The sequence below is a fragment of the Kwoniella shandongensis genome, chromosome 6, assembly GCF_008629635.2.
Source record: "Kwoniella shandongensis chromosome 6, complete sequence".
In the NCBI taxonomy this organism is placed as follows: Eukaryota; Fungi; Basidiomycota; class Tremellomycetes; order Tremellales; family Cryptococcaceae; genus Kwoniella; species Kwoniella shandongensis.
Genome location: NC_089292.1, coordinates 140,449 through 158,407, shown reverse-complemented (window position 1 = coordinate 158,407; position 17,959 = coordinate 140,449). Strand labels below are relative to the sequence as shown.

Genomic DNA, 17,959 nt, shown 5'->3' with positions numbered 1-17,959 from the left:
AAGTGAGACTCACGTGAATTGACCAGAGCAGAATCAGTGATCTGCTTGATCTTTCAGAATCACCGCTGGTATCACCGAATCACGGGCAACTCGGCCAAGATAAGTTACAGATAAGTCAGCGCGGGTATAAATCCAGCAGGTGAGACAGCAAGTCGTATGATGATTCACCCCCTATCCGCACAACTTAACCATAACTACCCTCATGCTGGGGACAGATTTTTCTGAAAATTACAGCCATTCGGTACAAATTGATGAAACGAGCAACATCCAGCGTCATCACTTTTTGAAACGACTAGGCATCTTACTGAAACCATTCCAACTTTTTCGTTCATAACACTGCTCACATCACGATTTTTTGACCAGACAAGCTTCACCGATTCCTGCTTTTTGATACTTGGAAGGGTCAGCAATACTCTGTCATACACCATCAAGGAACGGTCATGTGTAATCCGGGAGAAACCAATCCTGGAAATGCGATCTAGGTCTCTACGCGAGGCTCTATTTCTGGCTCGCCGTGGCATCCGATCTCACCGATTCGACATTCACAGCTTAGTCATGGAATTCGAGCTCGGGTCTTGTGCAGTTGTGGCGTTGCCATGGACAGGAACCTGGACTGGATTATTCCCGGATGCCTTCTCTTGGCTATACCTTGTTCGTGGATAGGGGGTAGATGGTCCCTCATCTGTTGTCCAATGGCCTTGTGCAGTCTTCCGAAAGTACGTCTATCGCCCCCTATCCATTCAAAATCTGAATGAACAGAGTTTTTGACCGGATACAATAGTTGCCACCCCCGTTGAGATGCAGGTATAAAAACAACTGATGTGGGAAGAGATTGAGGCCATGTTCGTTAGCATCAACACTGCCAATCAATTCAGCTATACCGAAATGTCCACCTCCATCCCATCCCAAATGACATACAACGAACTCGCCTCGCTCGTACACGGTTCGCCAACCTCAACAGAGTCCTTCGACGAATCGGTCGACTTCAGTTCGTTCAACGAGGTCAACGCTGTACTTACCATGGGGTACGTCGGCAGCCACTCGTGGCTGCTCGAGGTGGCCAATCACCGAGTTGATGTGAGGCTCGAAGGGTGGAAGAACTTGGTTCCCCTCGATCGCTTGCCTCAAGGCTTGCCAGAGTGTGGAGAAGTACAGATTGGAACTGAAGCGATGATTCATGCAAGTTCAGCGAGGTACGACCAAAAGTCGAATGAGGAAGTCGTCGCCGAGCTGCTTGGCAGAATCTCTCATGGAACTAAGGACCGTGAAGGGTGTCATGACGAGCAGAGTCGGAAGAGAACGTTCGATGGGGAGGATGAAGATGAATTCGTGCCTCGTGCGCTAAACTGTTAGCTCATTTCCTATGCTATCAATACATTGCAATTGAGACTGATCCAATACAATTAGCTTTTACAATGTACGCCACCCGAAGACGTCATGGATTTGTTACCATGTTCCCATCGTTGTCATTTGCCCAGGTCAGCGTATTGCTTGGTGCAGAATGGTCATATCTCAAAGACGAGAAAAAGGTGAGCCGTAAAAGTCTCTCAAAGTCTTCTGTCAGGTGATCTGACTGTGATGTAGGATGATTATTTGTACTGGACAACTCTGGCCGACGTATACAAAAGGGAGTATTACAAGATTTACCCCAAAGTATCGTGGCCAATGTACTCGAAAAAGATGGCGGAAAGGAAGCAACATGGAGCGGAGAGAGGAGGGGAAGATGACAGGCGATCGCGAAGTTCAGTGAAGAGGAAGAGGCAATCCTCAGACGAGCAGTCAACTAGTCTATTCATAACTTCTCCTTTGAGTAACAGTTCTCCTTAAGTTTGAGAAGTTACTTCCAAAGTATAGGCAAAAATGCAAGTCGATTTTATTCTGCCACATTGCAAAAATAGCCACTTTACCTCTATGATAAATCGCGCTCCAGAATACTTGAACTCGGAAGATTATGATGCACTTCTGTTCATGTTGACCATATCGTCTGAACGATAATGCCAGCTCCTACCATGTCCCAGCTCGACCAAACCTCGGCCATCGTGAGTTGACTCATTTCACTTACATTGTCGTACTGTTCTAACCATTCAGTCACAGCTCGGCGAGTACATGCTCAAGGGATGGACGTTGACCGACCTCCACTGTTCCGACTGTCGTTCTACCCCGCTCATGCGTGAACCTGCCGCCATCGCTCAACGTGAAGGCAGAGAGAGAATACAGTTCTGTGCGCTATGTGATGGACGACCCGAAGGCCGCGTACTAGCCCCCACCACAGCTCCGACTTCCGCTCCTCCCGCTCAACGATCCATTCCATCCACCTCCACTTCGCTTGCTTCTACATCCACCCCGGCCCCTGCTCAAACCTCAAACGGTCTCTCGCAACAAGATCGGGCCCAATCCGACGATGCTGTCAGCTCGATATCCACCCTCCTTCTCAAAGGATATGCTCTCCTAGGCGAAAACTGTCCCAATCCCACATGTCGCGGAATACCACTTGTCGGTTATCCTCGTCGACCTGATGGAAGCAAGGATGGTAGAAAGATGTGTGTTGCGTGTGACGGAAGATGGGTTGCTGAATCATCTATCGAGTCGGGCGGGATGAAAGTCGTAGCTCCTGATGCTGGTGTTGGTGCGGAGAGTCCAAGGAGTAAGAGGAGGAGAGAGCTGTATGGTCTCGTTGTGGAGGAGCAGGGCAAGGGGAAAGAGAAGGTGGTGGAGAGCCATGATTTCCAGAAGAGGGCGAAGGAGTCGGAGGACCAGTTGGTTGGCGGAACCAAGTCTGCCCTCATTGAAGAGGAAGACGAAGACAACTTTGACGAGGACGACGTGGAGAGTCCAGCTCTTAACAAACCCAAGCCATCAACTTCACAGTCACATCCATCCCAAAGTTCTCGATCACCCGACCTGGACTCTCCTCTCGGTCTCGCTCTCTCCAACACATCCAGCTCCCTCGCGACAACACTTCAAAATCTGTCCTCGTCCCTCGAACGATATGCCTCACATCCGCCTACAGGTCAGGGACTGAGAGGAGAAGAAGACTCGGGCAAGTGGTTCGTCGATTTGAAGTTGCACACGGAAGCTATCAAGGATGTCCTCGGAGTCATTGGACAGGTGGAACAAGCCAGGAAGGTGGGGTACTAGATGATCAAAGAGCGATATGTATCCGTCGATCGCCCATAACGAAATAAAAACTAATCGATCCATCGTGTGCTTTATTATTTCGGCTGACTTACCACTTCGACTGACTAAAGCTACAATACTAACAGATCCTATCCAATCACCCCATCACATCCCTTCGTCACTCATCGCTCACGCAGTGAGAGCTGTAGGACCATGGCCCGTCCTCCCCGACGCATGCACAGGATCAGCGCCCAACCCTACCGCACGCTGTCTTCTCATTCCCGCCTCATGCTCGAGTCGTTCCGCCTCGCTCAACTCAGAAGCTTGCATGCGCAGATGATCGGCTTGAGCGAGATGTGCTTCCGATTTGTGTTTCTGCGATTTGACATACCAAAATGGTCAGCAACGGAATCTCAGTGCTCCCATCAACCATGGACCAAGTAGAACGAGTCGCTGTTGTACTAACCAGAGATGAGGAGCAGAGAAGACCGCCCATGGTGCTTTCGAGCTTTCCCTTGCGTTCAAGCTTGGCAGCAGCTTTGATACTGGGTGTAGTCCCGCTGCTCACGCCGTGAAGCGGGGCAGGACCGGTGTTGACCTGGTGAAGGGTTGTATGTCAGATCAGTCTTGGTCTCAAATCTTACAAGAGGCAAACTCACTTGTCCTGCCCCTGCAACGGGAGGAGGAGCAGTCCCATGTCCGTTGATTCCGTTCGCAGCGCCAAGTCCTGCACCAGCAGTTCCAGCAGTTCCAGCTGTAGTGCCGGTGTGAGTACCGTTGTGGTTCACACCGCCATATCCATTGCCGACAGTTGCGTTCCCGTTAGCGTACGGGTTGGCCGTGGAGTTGTGACCGGTCACGGTCTCGTGGTTCTTGTGATGTTCGACACCGCCAACACTGCGAGTCCCCCAAATACCAATTTATTGTCAATATGCCAGCCATCGTGCTATGTAGCGAGAGGAGAAGTGAAGTGAGTCACTCACGTCCCAGCTGCTAGAGCTGTGTTTCGACCTGGATGGGTGTTCGACTCGTGGTGGGCCGCAGCACCAGCTAGAGCCGCATCTCGCTTGGGGCTGAAGATCGCTTATCAGCAAAGTACTTCGTATGCGGGTATAGGTGGAGTTGGGGAGAAGAGATTGCTTACTGGTGATGTCCGTTGGAGACGGTACCATCTGCGTTGTATTCGTTTGATCGTCGTGATAGGAGACCCATGATGAGTGTGTTTGTATGTTTATGTGAGATTGATATGTGATCCAGTGAGTTGAGTGGCAATGAAGATCAAGTTAGGGAGTAACGAGGGTATATATACATCGTATCCATCTTATCACGAAGACGAGTGGAGCGGATTGACAAAGGATTGAGCAAAAACAAAAGGCTGTGTTTCTTCTTCCTTGTTTCGTACCTCACTAATCGACCGTTCGACGTCATCAACATCAACACCAAGCACAAGGCTAAGCACAGACTACGTGAGTATCTGTTGAGTGTTCAGGTGATTACACCTCAATGTCCGGGCGACGCCCAACCTCCATGGCGTAGTATGCTTGTTGTTGCCCATGCCCAGAGGGGCGTGCCTGAGATGTAATGTTCGAAACAACCCACAACATGTCGTCATTTTTTACTCCGAAGGGTCAGAGGTCCGCAGAGTAGTGGTATCCCATGGCACATATGCACAGTGATGGTACTGGAGATGCTAGTGTCCTGTGATACGCATGGGTGGTAGAGGGATGGAGCGGATGCTATTTCCGGAGGCATCTTCAGTGATCGAATGTCCGAGTTTGCCACCCAACTTTTGGTGAAATTCAGTGACGTAATGCCCCGACATAATTCGGTGTTGTCCGCTTCGCTCTTTGAGTTTGCCCTTCAATTGTATCCGTACGTATATCATCTCTAGGAAGGAAGCATACTGGTACTCCACAATGCTTCGTTGGGAACGACCAAATCAGGGCTGACGCCTCACGTTATGCCACGATGAATAATGTATGGATACTATATGTGCACAACTACCCCTTTATCGTATACAACCTCTACCCCCAAATATTCGCAAACGGATCCCTATCATCTTTCTTTGGCGCCGGCTGTGCAGGAGCACCAAACATTCCTGCACCACTGCTGTTACCTGCACCCTCACCGGCAGCGCCGTTGCTAAATGAAGACCAGGGATCGGCACTCGCACTCGCGGAAGGCGATACGGCGGTAGCAGTCGATCCCCACGGGTTTGATGTCGCGTTCGCAGTGGCAGTAGTAGCTTGGGGGGCAGAAGGAGCTCCCCATGCACCTTGATCCATCTGGATATTTCCCCATCCGCCCGCACCTGGTATAGCGCTCTGTGTAGCCCCTTGTTGAACGGGAGGAGCCGAGCTGGTAATCCCTCCACCCCACGACGCATAGGGACTCGTCGCTTGAACTGTAGGGGTAGGCTGGGTGGTGTTGAAGAATGATCCAGCTTGAGGAGCGGCGGGCGGAGGAGAAGTCGAAGAGAAGAGAGACATGATGTCCGCTTTGGCAGTTTGAGATTTTGCGGATGACGAAGCGGATGGTGTAGGTGCTCGGAAGTCGAGGTCAAAGATGCTTGACCCAGCCGTAGGGGCAGGAACGTTCGCGCCTGTCGTAGGCTGAGGCTCAGCAGACGGAGGATTGGCAGCAGCACGAGTAGTCTGTGCCGGTGGCGCGGTAGTTATAGCTGGAGCCAACGCAGGTGGCTCGTCACTGCCAAACAAGTCAATGATAGGTGCTGGAGCTGGAGCTGGAGCTGGAGCAGGAGATGCTTTGGCAGCCGCTGTTGATCGGGACAGAAGAGGGTGGGTTTTGGGTAATGGCGCAGGAGCAGGAGGGGCGGCGGTCGATGTGGGTGTCGGCCTTGGTACTTGAGCGGGCTACGAATACAGTGGGGCGTCAGTACAGGCCACAGCTACCAGTGATTACGAAAACGAACCGCTTGAGCTGGGCCATCACCGTTCTCTAACACCCTCGGATCGCTCGGTTGAGGTCCTTCCATAGCCCATCGTCGACTCTCGTATTTGGACCGAATGAACGACTCGATTTTACTGCAAACATGGACGGAAATAATGAGCTTGTACTTGCAGCAGAATTAAATCATATAAGCTCACTGATCAGGAGGAACATGTCCCGCTTTGAGGTGTTTCTCCCAGTACATATTCGCTAGTCTATTTCCCCACTTTTGGATCGACTACAAAGCAAAGTCAAGCTGTCAGTGTTTGACCTCAGGGGCGAGACAAATCCTTGCCGACTCACCTCCATCTGCTCTGGTGTCCAGATATCAAGGTCGATGCTCTTCACTGTGTCGTACATGCTGTCAGCTCATGCGACCGCATATCAATACGTCACCTTCGTAGCAGGACGCACTCACCTCGACTGATATGAGTTCCCATCGATCTATGTATACCGGAACATCTGATACACAAGTATACACCGCTGAAACACGAAGCTCATCAACTACCACTCGCGTTTAGGAGTTCACATGACGACCTACAGGTTCCAGGAAGCCCATCGTGCGTCTACGGCAACGGACATGTTAGCTTCGTATGGCTCCGACGCGGTAATGCATTTGGCGAAGCTGGATTTGCGAGGTGGACGTACCGTTCTTCCTACAATCCGCACACGATTTGTTCTCCGGTTGCTTGACTAAGTCTCTCAGAATTCGAGCATTACGCTCAGTTGTCGCTTTGTCTGCGTCAAAGGACAATCAGCATTGCTCAGTTCTGCAGCACGGCGTTCCAGAACATAGCAACGACTCACCTTGACGCGACATTTCGTTGACTTAAATCTCTAGAAGGATCAGGACGAAGAGGTACTCTGAAGACGTAGCAGATAGCAATGATAGTTACAGCAACAGCAACAATGACAGCAACAACGACAGAACGCGGCGTGTCAATCGCAATCTCACTCAAGTCTACTGGTGGCGAGCCTATCTTGATAAATGGTTGACCTAAATAAACGACGCGTGGTTTTCCATTCAGCTCACTCAACCATGTGGTGCTTTGTATTTTCAGACTTGCTACTTGTTGTCTGCAACGTAGATCAAATCACAACCATCTCAGCCTCCGAGTCCGCTCACCAAATTGCTTTCCTCCTCACATCCACTTCTTTCCTTCTTTCGAACGACGACAAGTGAGGAGACAATTGTACAAAATGCCTTCGGATATCCCCCAGGAAGGTAGTAATTTAGGTGAGTCACCGCGCTAATCCAAGCTCCCCAAAAGGAAGAGAGAGATAGCAGCTACTTACGCCACTCCACGCCCGTGTAGATGCTCTCGCTCAGGCATTCGTCATGATTGTCGTCTCGGAGATTGGAGACAAGACGTTCCTTATCGCGGCGATCATGGCGACTCGACATCCGAGATTAACAGTCTTCGGTGGGGCGTTTGCTAGTTTGGTGGTAATGTCGATTTTAAGCGCGGCGTTGGGTAGAGTGATCCTTGGTTTAATACCAAAGGTAAGTTACACCATCTTAGCAACATAAAAACATCGAGGCGAACTTGTCTGATTCTGAACAATCTTGCTGACTTTTTCGTTATCCTCATTAGGTGTGGACATTATGGGCCGCATCAATCCTATTCCTCGTGTTCGGCGCCAAAATGCTCCAAGAGGCATTCAACATGTCCGGCGGATCTTCTCATATCCAAGAAGAGATGCGTGAGGTCGAAGAAGAGCTGGAAGAAGATTCCGCCGTACACGACAGTCACAACGCTCGCGGAACGGGCAATTCTAGTATCCCACTCGAAGCGCTTGAAGAGGGTCATTCATCAATGGAACGATCCTCATCTGCCTTTGCAGCTCGTTCAGCGTCGCCCAGACCCGGTGCCGGAAGATCGGGACCTAGTATACATTTCCCCTTGTCGGGAGGTGCGAACGGCGGAGTTGGACCGACATCGTCAAAAGGTCAATCACAACATTGGATTATCGTCGCTAAGGAGAAGGTCAGAAGCGGTTTGCAAGTCATGACGAATCCAGTGTTCGCTCAGGCTTTCGTCCTCACTTTCTTGGGAGAATGGGGAGATAGAAGTCAGATCGCGACTATTGCTTTGGGTGGTGCACACGTGAGTTGTCCACACATACAACTTCTAGTCTAGTCGCAATGCTGATCATGTCCCCTGGTATAGAGCGTCTCCGTCATTGCTTTCGGGACCATCCTGGGCCACGGTCTCTGCACCGCTGGAGCCGTCATGGGCGGAAGATATCTTTCCACCAAAATTTCAGTCAAGCACAGTGAGTCATGTTGATCTTTGTACTAGATCTTTCGCTGATTTCACCCATCCTTCGCTAGTCTCTCTCCTCGGTGCTGCGGCTTTCATCATCTTTGCATTCCTTTACGCTATCGAGGCATACTACTTTTCAGGCGAGGAGAGCATCACTCAGGCTTGGAGACGAGTCAGTTAGCAATCACTTATAGAATCAGCGATGTGAACGATTGAAAGGGAAGGTGGGGGTTGGGATGTTGGGGGTCTAGTTGAAGAGCGAAGGATATAGGAGTCGGATGGTCGGTCAGCCAAAAACCACGGACGCAACGATGTAGATTAGAGCATGTTTTTCGAAAAACGATTTCGCCCCATAGATGACGTCTCAAGGTGTGATGCATATGATACCCAGCACATATGCGTGTAACTGCTACTCTATGTACTATTGCTCGTTATTATATCTCCTCATCATCCGTCTCTTCTTCATCTTCCCAAATCAAATCTCCACTGGCTCCTTCTCCTTCATGGGCGTAGGGTAAGGGTACCGCGCCTCTCTGTCTTCTCTGCGCATCGGTCAAGTTAAGATTGAAAGGCAAATCCAACTCGGCATGAGTTTGAGCCGTTCGTCCCACCTCGTTGTTCTGCGATGATAAAGTTGGTAGAGGGGTAGATAAAGGATTGAGTTGGACCAATTCTCCTAGTTCCACCAAATCCAATTGTGACGGTAGCGTAGCGGAGAACTTCAATCCTTCTAATGATCTAGAAATACCCTTCGTTGCTCCTCCAACTGCTTTTCGAACCAACACCTGAACCACTCCAGCATTGTATGTTGTCTTCCAAGAAGGATCAAGTTCCATCCCTTCTTCGCCTCGGTAAGATAGTTCCGAAGTTAAATTCCGCTTCGTCGCATTCTCCAGGACCATCCAGAAGTTTGGCGAGGGGGAAGTTGACACGGGGGAGAGATATGATTTGGAAAGGTGGTTGATGAGCTGTGGTGGATGTGGCGTGAGGAGAGTGATCGTCGATGAGAATGTGGGTGGGATCAAGTGGGGATAGAGCGAGGACGTAGGTGGGAGCAGAAGGACAAGTCGGGATGGTGCTATGACGGAAGAGGAAATCAGTACGTCTTTGCCACGTACCACGGCTCGATATAGCTCACCCTTCGCTTTCTTGATGACTTCTAGTACATTCCTGACCATGCCGAGCACTGCAGAGGGGGAATAATCCTCTGCAAGGAGATCAAGCGCATCGATGAAGATCTGTCCAGAGGAGTCTTCGGGAAAAGGGACATAAATCAGCTCATCTGGAGGACATACAAGCCCGCAACCCGATCAGCTGACTTACACGATGATAAGATTTTGTCCTTGATCACCTTGGTTGATGACTCGTCGTCAGTATAACCAGGTACATCGTTCGTGAGATCAATCACGGTCGTGCGTGTGGTCGAGCTCGACCCAGGAGGTAAAATCGTTTCAGGTGGGTTCAAGATCGTTACCAATGTGATCTCTTCTCCTCTATCACAGTTAAGATAGTGTCAGCTCAGATTCACCAGGCCAAGGGAAGGACCACGACTCACCTGCTGATCGCTCTTCTGATCATCTCCTTGAAGATTGGTAACCCGGAAAACGTCACATTATCATTGATGACCACCAACGGCTGATGTGGTATCTGACCGTTATTGAGCACTCCGTCGAGCAGAGCACCACTACCCTCGTTATTCCGAGAAGATGCCATCGTGAGAAGCAGAGAAGGTTTGCGTTATAGTTGAGCTAAGATGGACAAGTATCGACGTTTGAAAGGAGGTGTTGTTCTCAACACTCACTGCAAGAGAACTTTGAAAAGTGGAGGAAATGCTACGGACATGTAAGGTGGAGAACGCCGCTTGATGCGAATAGCGAGAATAGAGTCCGAAGTACTAGTCATCGTTGTCGCGTAGACTTGTCTGCTAAAGTTCGTTGATCCGATATCAACGGACCTCATACATACAACAGTAGAGAATAGACCTGCATCAGAGACACGTACAGTCAGCACACACCACTCCCCCGATCAAACAAACAAGAACATACGACACACAAACAACATGGCCGTCCCCAAAGTCATCATCGATACCGATCCAGGAGTCGACGACGTCCTCGCCATCCTCCTATCACTCTGTTCACCAGAGATAGACGTCGCTCTCATCTCCATCGTATTTGGCAACACCCATGCTCCCGTCGCTCATTCCAACTTGCTCAAAATCTATTATTCGCTAGCACAGGAGATCGCGCAGATCCCAGAGGCTGAGGCGAGATACCATAGGTTGAAATCTCAGGAAAAGACTTTGTTGGCTCTAGGGGAAGATGGACCGATTGGTGGAGAAAAGGCTGTCGCAGCTTATTTCGTGCGTATCTCACATCGGTGTATCTATCATTACTCCTTCTTCCTGACTAGGAATGTTCAATGCCCATACGAGAAACGTACAGCTAAAACTGTTCCACGTCGCAGCATGGCCCCGATGGCTTGTCAAATATCACAGAAACCCACCCCGAATTCACACCTATCCAACTCAGACCTGGTCAAGTTCATGAACACCTCGATATCTCACCAAAGCCTTCTCACGAGGTGATCCTTGATATCTTGAGAGAAGAGCCAGAAGGCAGTGTCACGATTGTTGCTCTTGGACCTTGTAGGTGTTATCTCATCGTATCCTCCAGTTTGAGACATACCACGTTTGGTCTTGATTCATCGCTCGAATGCCTGACTAATCAATGCTCTTCTTCTGCGGCACGCAGTGACCAATCTTGCACACTCGCTCCGAACTGACCCTGCGACTTTTGCTCGTGTTTCTCGCATCGTGTGGATGGGCGGTGCGCTCGAACATCCTGGAAATACCTCGCCTACAGCCGAATTCAACTGTTTCGCCGACCCCTACGCGGCCGACCAGATCCTCACCGCTGTCAAAGCCGGTGCTATTGAACTGATCATGGCTCCTCTGGACATCACCACTCCACACATGATCCCCTTCTACGATTTGATCCACCCTTCCGTCTTGCCTATTGCGAATGACGACGGTGTCGTACCCGAGAAGGAGGAACCTACGCCTCTAGAGAGCTTTGTCAGTGCGATGTTGGTCCGAGTGAGAGGATTACAGGCGAGTTTCGGTTTACCGGACGCTATGGAGATGCACGATCCAGTAGCTGTCTGGTATGCTATCGCCAACGCTACTTCGCCCAAAACGAAAAAGGGGGATACACCCACTCTTTCGCAAGGATGGGAGTTGAAACAGCGCGATTTCATCATTGAACGGATCGGAGAATACACTAGAGGAATGTGTGTCGTCGATCGAAGAGGGACAGGTGAGACGGGTGTCGATAGATCAAAAGATGAGAAAATCAAGAATCACGGGTTGGATACAAAATCGAAATCGGAATCGTTACCGGAGAAGGACGAAACGACAGGCAGGATGGGAGAGAAGATCGAAAAGGCAAAACAGTTGCCTTGGGTAATCACCAAAACACCTGGACCGGAAGAGCTGAGAAGAGTCTTGTTGGGACGAGTGTTCGGTGCGGAGGTATAGACAGTCTGGAGGTGAATGACATCTGGGATATTATCTCGATTGATATCGGTTCTTACTTAGCATTAGAGATTACTATGATAGAGAGTTAAATGGATATGAATATGCATTTGACTATAGCGATTGCTTCTGATTCTCGTTGTTTGCGATCCACAATATGTCCGAGGATGTTTCCGTCATGTCATGTCCGTCCGCTTGATGCCAGCTCTCTCGACATCCGTTCCACTCCTGTTCCATACAACAGCTACACCCACGCCTATGTGGCTTCACTTTTCTGTTCTGACGCCGGCGCCTGTGTCTTCTTCTCTCTTGGCGACCCATTACCAGTCGTACTCGCAATTACGAGATTCTTCACCCTGTTCGCCAAACTACTAACATCATTTGCACCCCCTTGTCTCACCTTTACTTCCCTCCTCTCTCTCGGCGCAGGAGCGGGGGCGGCTGCGGGTTTGTTCTCATTGGCGGGTTTCGTTGCCCCTTGTCCAGAAGCAGGACCAGAACCAGGAGGGGGTTTGTTAGTCCTCTTCGATTGACCTTGCGCTTGACCACCACCGCCGCCGCCGCCGCCGCCATTCTGCGTTCGAGGCGGTTTTTGTGATTGTGGTTTTCTGGCGGATCTCCACGAGTCTGCAGAATCGGCACGTGTTTGGGGAGGAGGAGGTTTAGGTTTTTCCGATTCGATAGGAGGAGGATGAGCAAGACCGATAGGACCTTTCCGACCTCCCTGAATAGGATGAGGTTTTTGTTGTTGTGGTTTCGATCTGAGTTCTGCCTTTCGATCGTCGATGATGGATGATGATTTCGCATTTGATGATGTAGAAGGAGGTATTTCACTCGCAGGTGATAACAGCGATGTTTGGGCCGGTGCTTTTGTTTGAGTGGTTTCGGGCCCTGGAGGAGGTGCTGTCAAGACTTCCGTCTGAGAGCTGACCTTCTCATCTTTCTCTTCTTCCGCTTTCACTTCATCCAGCACACTTTCGTTGGGCGCACCACCACCTTCTAATGGTGGATAACCTTGTTCCGCACCACCTTCAGGAGCGGCTGTTCTAGCTTTGGCTTTATCAACCTGTTCAAAGGCTTCTTTCATCTCATCCGCATCTCCCCCATCGTCGTCATCATCTTCATCCCAATTCACCGAAACTTTCTCTCTCTTCTTCTCACGTCTTCGTTCATTCTTCAATTGAGCCTTTGTCTTCTCTTTTGATTCTTGAGCGAATGGGTTTTCAGACTTTTGGGTAGTGGTGGGAGGTTTGGGTCGATTTGATCCGGGTATCAAGTTTGAGTTCTCGCGAGAGATGGCTTTGGGTCGGAACAGACCGACGTCTTCTTGAGGTGTGAAACCGGGTCGGATCTTGCGTTCTTTCCTAACACTGAGAGCGAGAAATGACTCGTAAGCACGATTGTGAAATCAGACGACTCGCATGGACGCAGACTCACGTTCCGTCACTTCGACGTGATTGGGGTACAACTCTCTCCAGCGTCTTTGGATCGACAATGATCCCCGCGGCTGTCTTTTCAGGATTGAGAGGTGGCAACGACATTTCCGAGAGATGTTTATATCGATACAATATTCAGATGGGAAGCTGGATGTGGTAGTTGACAAGATGATGTCTTGTGGTGCGAATGTAGATGGAATAATGTCGAAAGATTGTCACTCGAATCTTGGATTGACCTATAGGGGGTTTACGTTAAATGATGTCAGATGTATTTAATTAGGTGAGATCGGTTACGAACAAGGGACGAAAGGACGGATGCAAATCTGTTGGTTGACATTGGGTGTGTGGCAGATCACTGGATATGCTCATCCCGTCCTTGCTCTGATAGACGTGACGCTAACGTATAAGACGTCTTGATAACAGCTCACAGCAAAGGGATACTGATGTCTTCTTCATTGAATGCATGCGCTGTGCTGGCGTGCAAACTAGTCGTGACGATCAAAACCCACCGTGTGTTTCCATTGACCGGTCTATGAACGTGCTGATGAAGCCATTAATCTCGCAATGAACTTATGTCCAAATCTCACATCAGCCTTCCCATCCAATCATGCATCACGATGTCTGGTCAATGGACACAATCCTCGACTCAGATATCTAGGTATGCACTTGTGAGGATGAGACGTTATAGGAAGACTCCGCTGCCACACGACACGCGCACACCACGTGTATTTTAACTTTCAGTATTTGGTTCCGAATTCTACATCAGAAACCAAATAAACACGCCTCGAGCGTTGGTCGTGACTGTTTTCATCAGCTATCAATCAATTACACTTCTTCTTTCATTCCTTTTCGTCAGACTCTCAATACCTGCAACATGGCACCACCGCCACCAAGTGCCTCGACCCCGAGCACGTCCACCACCAAGCCCAGATTACCTCCCAAGACCTCAATGGCCCCTCCCAGCGCGACGTCTGGACGGGTGACGAGACTTCGAGCGGCGAAAGAAAGTACAGCAAGTCCTGCCATAGTAGGAGGGAGTGGAGCGAAGGGACCCAGCGGGTTGCTTGCGAAGGGGAAAGAAGGATTCAGAAAGGTTTCTGGGAAGATTGCGCAGAAGGATAAAGAAGTGAGTTGACGCGTTGACACCATAGGAAGGGTGGACGAGTAGCTGATGTATGTATTATTGTGCTAGATCCCAGCGGTGAAACCTAAAACCATTACCAGCCATGACATTACTAGCTACTCAGAAAGTCTGCAGGTGAGCTGTTCAGTCTATTGCAGTATATTTGGTGTGGGCCTAAGCTCATTCAATTCCTAGGCATACCTACGCATTCGTCCCTCACCTGCCGATGCTGACCCAAATGCGACAACGAGACCGTACTTGGAGATCCAATCAGAGACCGACGTATTGATGCGAGCTCCCGCTGTATGTCTACTCTTTCTCCTCGTATACCTGATCCCAGCTCAACATTGGGCACCATATTGTAGCAGGAATCAGCTCGTCATCACATGCCCAAGCCACCTCACATATACTCTTTCAACCGCGTTTTCCCACCGACGACTATCCAATCTTCCTTCTTCACGACTACCACCCTTCCTCTCGTCGAGAAGCTACTCATGGGAGAGAATGGTCTACTCTTTGCGTACGGAGTTAGCAATAGTGGGAAATCATATACTATCCAAGGTGGAAATACCGCTTCAGCGCCTGAGAGAGGGGTCCTGCCGAGAGCTATTGATGTCGTCTTCAACTCGATTTCCGGCTTGGAGAGCAACGTCAACGTGAGCTAATTGCTCAGTCACGATTCCGTGCATGCATAGCTGACAACTCCATAGCTGAAGCCCCAAGGGCTCGCCGATGTAGTGCTGACCACCCAGCCTGATGAGCCTATCAACTTGGTAGACCCGTCAGCGGAGACTGAGCCAAGGATCGATGATGGTTAGCTATGTCTCTCCAGCCCATTTGCTCGGCATCAAGCTGACTGTCAAATCTGCAGCCATCAAGGTTGATAGAAACTTCTCTTACGCGGTGTTCGTCTCGTACGCAGAGGTATACAATGAGAAGGTGAGCAGCAGCTGTTCGACCAGTACTGACGCGGTATAGATCTTCGATCTTCTTGACTCGGTGCTCCCCAGCGTGTCCTCCAGCTCTTCGCAGTCACGCTCGCGAATGACATACAATGGCTTACCTCGCGCATCACATATGGGCTTCTCCGGTGCTCTCAACTCCTCCTTCAACTTAGCAGCTATGGCAAACGGCGGTGCTGGCGTGTTGAAGCGACAGGCTTTGGCACTGAAGAACGACCCTGAAGGAAACGGGAAATACATCGCAGGGTTGAAGGATGTCCGCGTTCGCACTAGAGAGGTATGTTTGAACGTCTCAAATGGCCAGCTATACTGACCTTATACCTTTGCAGGAAGCACTGGCTGTGTTCCGATCAGGCCAAAGTGCTCGTCAGGTGTTTGGAACCATTGCCAACCGAGAGTCAAGCCGAAGTCACGGCATTTTCACTATCAAAGTAGTCCGCATACATAATGGCGCACCAGAGGATCCCGACTCGGCTCAGGTGTCTCGACTGGCTATTGTCGATCTTGCTGGCTCTGAAAGGACGCGGAACACCCAAACTACTGGCGAGCGACTGAAGGAAGCGGGCAACATCAATAAATCCCTCATGGTTCTGGGACAGTGTCTCGAGGTCTTGCGAGCTAATCAACAGAAGATGGCTGCGCCAAATGCAGCAGGAATTAAGAAGAAGCTCGCCGTGGTGCCATTCAGACATTCAAAGCTCACAGAGGTTTTCCAGAACTTCTTTGTTGGCGACGGTCGCGCTGTAAGCCAAATCTCTAGGGGTTGAAACGATGGTAGCTAACCTATCTTCACAGGTCATCATAGTGAACGTCAATCCTTACGACACTGGCTTTGACGAAAACTCCCACGTCATGCGATTCTCTGCCATTGCAAGGGAAATACAAACCACGGCTTCCAACAAGGTTGGATTCCCGCTACTCAAGCGACAAATCAGTACCCAATTCAGCGCTTTTAGACACGCCGTCACTGGACCCATGAAGATCAAGGTAGTGGTGCCTGTTCTGCCTAAAACGGAAGAAGTGCAAGAGTCAAGCGCCAAAAACAGGGAGCCAGCAGATCGAGAGTCTCAAGGGTTCGTCATGGTTGAGGAAGAGCTTGAAGTTGTTGAAGAGGACGAAGAATCAGATTCGGAGGATGAGCGAGATCCTCTTGTGGAACACCTGTTTGAGCAATTGAGGGAGATGAAGACTAGGGTGAGCGACTCCTTACGTGCACTTCAACACAAAATGGGAAACTGATTAGATGCCGCAGCTCTACGAGTCGGAGATGCGCAATGCTTCGGTCGAGGTCGAGATCCGAGAAGAAGTCGCTAGGGAAATGCAAGAATCCTTGAAGAAAATGCACGACGACTTCGCAAAACGTCTTCATGAGCAGGTTGGTTGGTCAGGGTCCGTGGAGTAAACGCAAGCTGAGAGCATCTTTAGGTCACGGCCAACGATTTGAAGACGGATCGCAAGATCGATATCGTCACACGAACTATGACTCCCGCTGTTCACCGTATCGCTCAATTCCGTGGCACGCCGGCTTCGTCCTCGAGGACGGACGACGATTCGCAGATGGACGTGACTATGGACGAGAGCTTCGAGTCTGCAATCGACGCGTCTTTGGTGAGTCGACGATAGGCGACCATCTCATCAAGAGCTAGCTGACACGAGTTTGCTCAGATGACATCTGGTGATGACTCCATGGTGTCGACGGAATCCGACCCTTTCGTGGTCGGATCTAGCCACGACATCCCACAGGTCATCATCACTCGTGACTCGCTAGCCTCGGTCAAAAGGCCATCCGCTACAGCCCGACAAGAAGGGACAGACGGGGACACCTCACGAGAAGAGGTTGCACTTGCCTCCGAAGTGGATGACGATGATGAGGAGGCTGTGAAGGCGATTGCTGAAGCGATCAGTTCTGACGAGGAAGAGTTATCGTCTTCGACCGAGGATGAGGCGGACGACGACGACGAGAACACTGAACAAGAGGACGACGATGAAGAGGAGGAGGAGGAGGAGCTTGAAGATGAGGCTGATGAGGAAGACGTTGAATCGGACGCTTCTGCGTTCACGATATCTGACGAAGAGCTAGACGGACCATCGAGTGACGAATCGTCTCCTATCAAGAAAGCAGCCTCGCGGAGACGAACAACCGGTAGCCCAACCAAACCAAGAGCGTCAACGAAACCTCGTACACCGGTTGCAGCGACGAAAGCCAAACCTGCTGCCAAGACACCAGCAACCTCCGCCAGAAAGAAGACGGCAATGTCTACTCCCGCTAAGAGTACACCCGCTACTGCAGCTGAGGTGGTTACCCCTGGACCGTTAAGTGAGAGAGTTGGGCAACTACAGCTTGATGACGAGGACGAGGATGAGTTGCCCATCAAGACGACAACAAAGAAAAAGAGGTGAGCGAACGCATTTTGGGAACCGGAAGACCGCCAAGCTGATATGGACTTCTGATGACGCAGGACACTTGGGAAAAAGGTAGTCACAGAGGACGAGATGAACAATGTGGACGCGAAGATTTCAGGCGCAGAGGTTAGGCGTATGGTTCGTGGAGGAATGTAACAAAGTCGTAATAG

At 50.3% G+C, this 17,959-nt stretch overlaps 9 protein-coding genes across 9 annotated transcripts; 5 read left to right on the top strand and 4 right to left on the bottom strand.

Moving 5' to 3' along the window:
* Nucleotides 1-819: 819 nt before the first annotated feature.
* Nucleotides 820-1,827, top strand: CI109_103380 (uncharacterized protein; the record flags this gene model as incomplete). Its single annotated transcript, XM_032005608.2, has 3 exons — nt 820-1,348; nt 1,408-1,529; nt 1,585-1,827. 3 exons carry the CDS (start codon nt 820-822, stop codon nt 1,825-1,827), a joined length of 894 nt encoding a protein of 297 aa, XP_031860097.2.
* Nucleotides 1,828-1,994: 167 nt separating this feature from the next.
* CI109_103379 (uncharacterized protein) lies at nt 1,995-3,138 on the top strand (the record flags this gene model as incomplete). Its single annotated transcript, XM_032005607.1, has 2 exons — nt 1,995-2,039; nt 2,095-3,138. 2 exons carry the CDS (start codon nt 1,995-1,997, stop codon nt 3,136-3,138), a joined length of 1,089 nt encoding a protein of 362 aa, XP_031860096.1.
* A 168-nt stretch (nt 3,139-3,306) lies between these two features.
* On the bottom strand, nt 3,307-4,329 carry CI109_103378 (uncharacterized protein; the record flags this gene model as incomplete). The annotated part of the gene is made up of 5 exons (XM_032005606.1): nt 3,307-3,492; nt 3,584-3,715; nt 3,777-4,014; nt 4,101-4,190; nt 4,262-4,329. The coding sequence occupies 5 exons, from the start codon at nt 4,327-4,329 to the stop codon at nt 3,307-3,309; spliced, it is 714 nt and encodes a 237-aa protein (XP_031860095.1).
* Nucleotides 4,330-5,141: 812 nt separating this feature from the next.
* Nucleotides 5,142-6,886, bottom strand: CI109_103377 (uncharacterized protein; the record flags this gene model as incomplete). The annotated part of the gene is made up of 8 exons (XM_032005605.1): nt 5,142-5,990; nt 6,050-6,161; nt 6,225-6,304; nt 6,370-6,413; nt 6,485-6,549; nt 6,608-6,632; nt 6,715-6,804; nt 6,874-6,886. The coding sequence occupies 8 exons, from the start codon at nt 6,884-6,886 to the stop codon at nt 5,142-5,144; spliced, it is 1,278 nt and encodes a 425-aa protein (XP_031860094.1).
* A 380-nt stretch (nt 6,887-7,266) lies between these two features.
* CI109_103376 (uncharacterized protein) lies at nt 7,267-8,514 on the top strand (the record flags this gene model as incomplete). The annotated part of the gene is made up of 5 exons (XM_032005604.1): nt 7,267-7,303; nt 7,383-7,570; nt 7,662-8,174; nt 8,238-8,343; nt 8,402-8,514. The coding sequence occupies 5 exons, from the start codon at nt 7,267-7,269 to the stop codon at nt 8,512-8,514; spliced, it is 957 nt and encodes a 318-aa protein (XP_031860093.1).
* A 253-nt stretch (nt 8,515-8,767) lies between these two features.
* Nucleotides 8,768-10,046, bottom strand: CI109_103375 (uncharacterized protein; the record flags this gene model as incomplete). Its single annotated transcript, XM_032005603.1, has 4 exons — nt 8,768-9,411; nt 9,472-9,585; nt 9,657-9,826; nt 9,889-10,046. The coding sequence occupies 4 exons, from the start codon at nt 10,044-10,046 to the stop codon at nt 8,768-8,770; spliced, it is 1,086 nt and encodes a 361-aa protein (XP_031860092.1).
* A 346-nt stretch (nt 10,047-10,392) lies between these two features.
* Nucleotides 10,393-11,868, top strand: CI109_103374 (uncharacterized protein; the record flags this gene model as incomplete). Its single annotated transcript, XM_032005602.1, has 3 exons — nt 10,393-10,692; nt 10,797-10,977; nt 11,084-11,868. 3 exons carry the CDS (start codon nt 10,393-10,395, stop codon nt 11,866-11,868), a joined length of 1,266 nt encoding a protein of 421 aa, XP_031860091.1.
* Nucleotides 11,869-12,121: 253 nt separating this feature from the next.
* CI109_103373 (uncharacterized protein) lies at nt 12,122-13,406 on the bottom strand (the record flags this gene model as incomplete). The annotated part of the gene is made up of 2 exons (XM_032005601.1): nt 12,122-13,235; nt 13,303-13,406. 2 exons carry the CDS (start codon nt 13,404-13,406, stop codon nt 12,122-12,124), a joined length of 1,218 nt encoding a protein of 405 aa, XP_031860090.1.
* Nucleotides 13,407-14,175: 769 nt separating this feature from the next.
* Nucleotides 14,176-17,945, top strand: CI109_103372 (uncharacterized protein; the record flags this gene model as incomplete). The annotated part of the gene is made up of 13 exons (XM_065967288.1): nt 14,176-14,427; nt 14,494-14,559; nt 14,620-14,727; nt 14,793-15,080; nt 15,135-15,237; nt 15,296-15,363; nt 15,457-15,663; nt 15,716-16,129; nt 16,182-16,580; nt 16,639-16,761; nt 16,812-16,994; nt 17,052-17,782; nt 17,846-17,945. 13 exons carry the CDS (start codon nt 14,176-14,178, stop codon nt 17,943-17,945), a joined length of 3,042 nt encoding a protein of 1,013 aa, XP_065823360.1.
* Nucleotides 17,946-17,959: the final 14 nt, after the last annotated feature.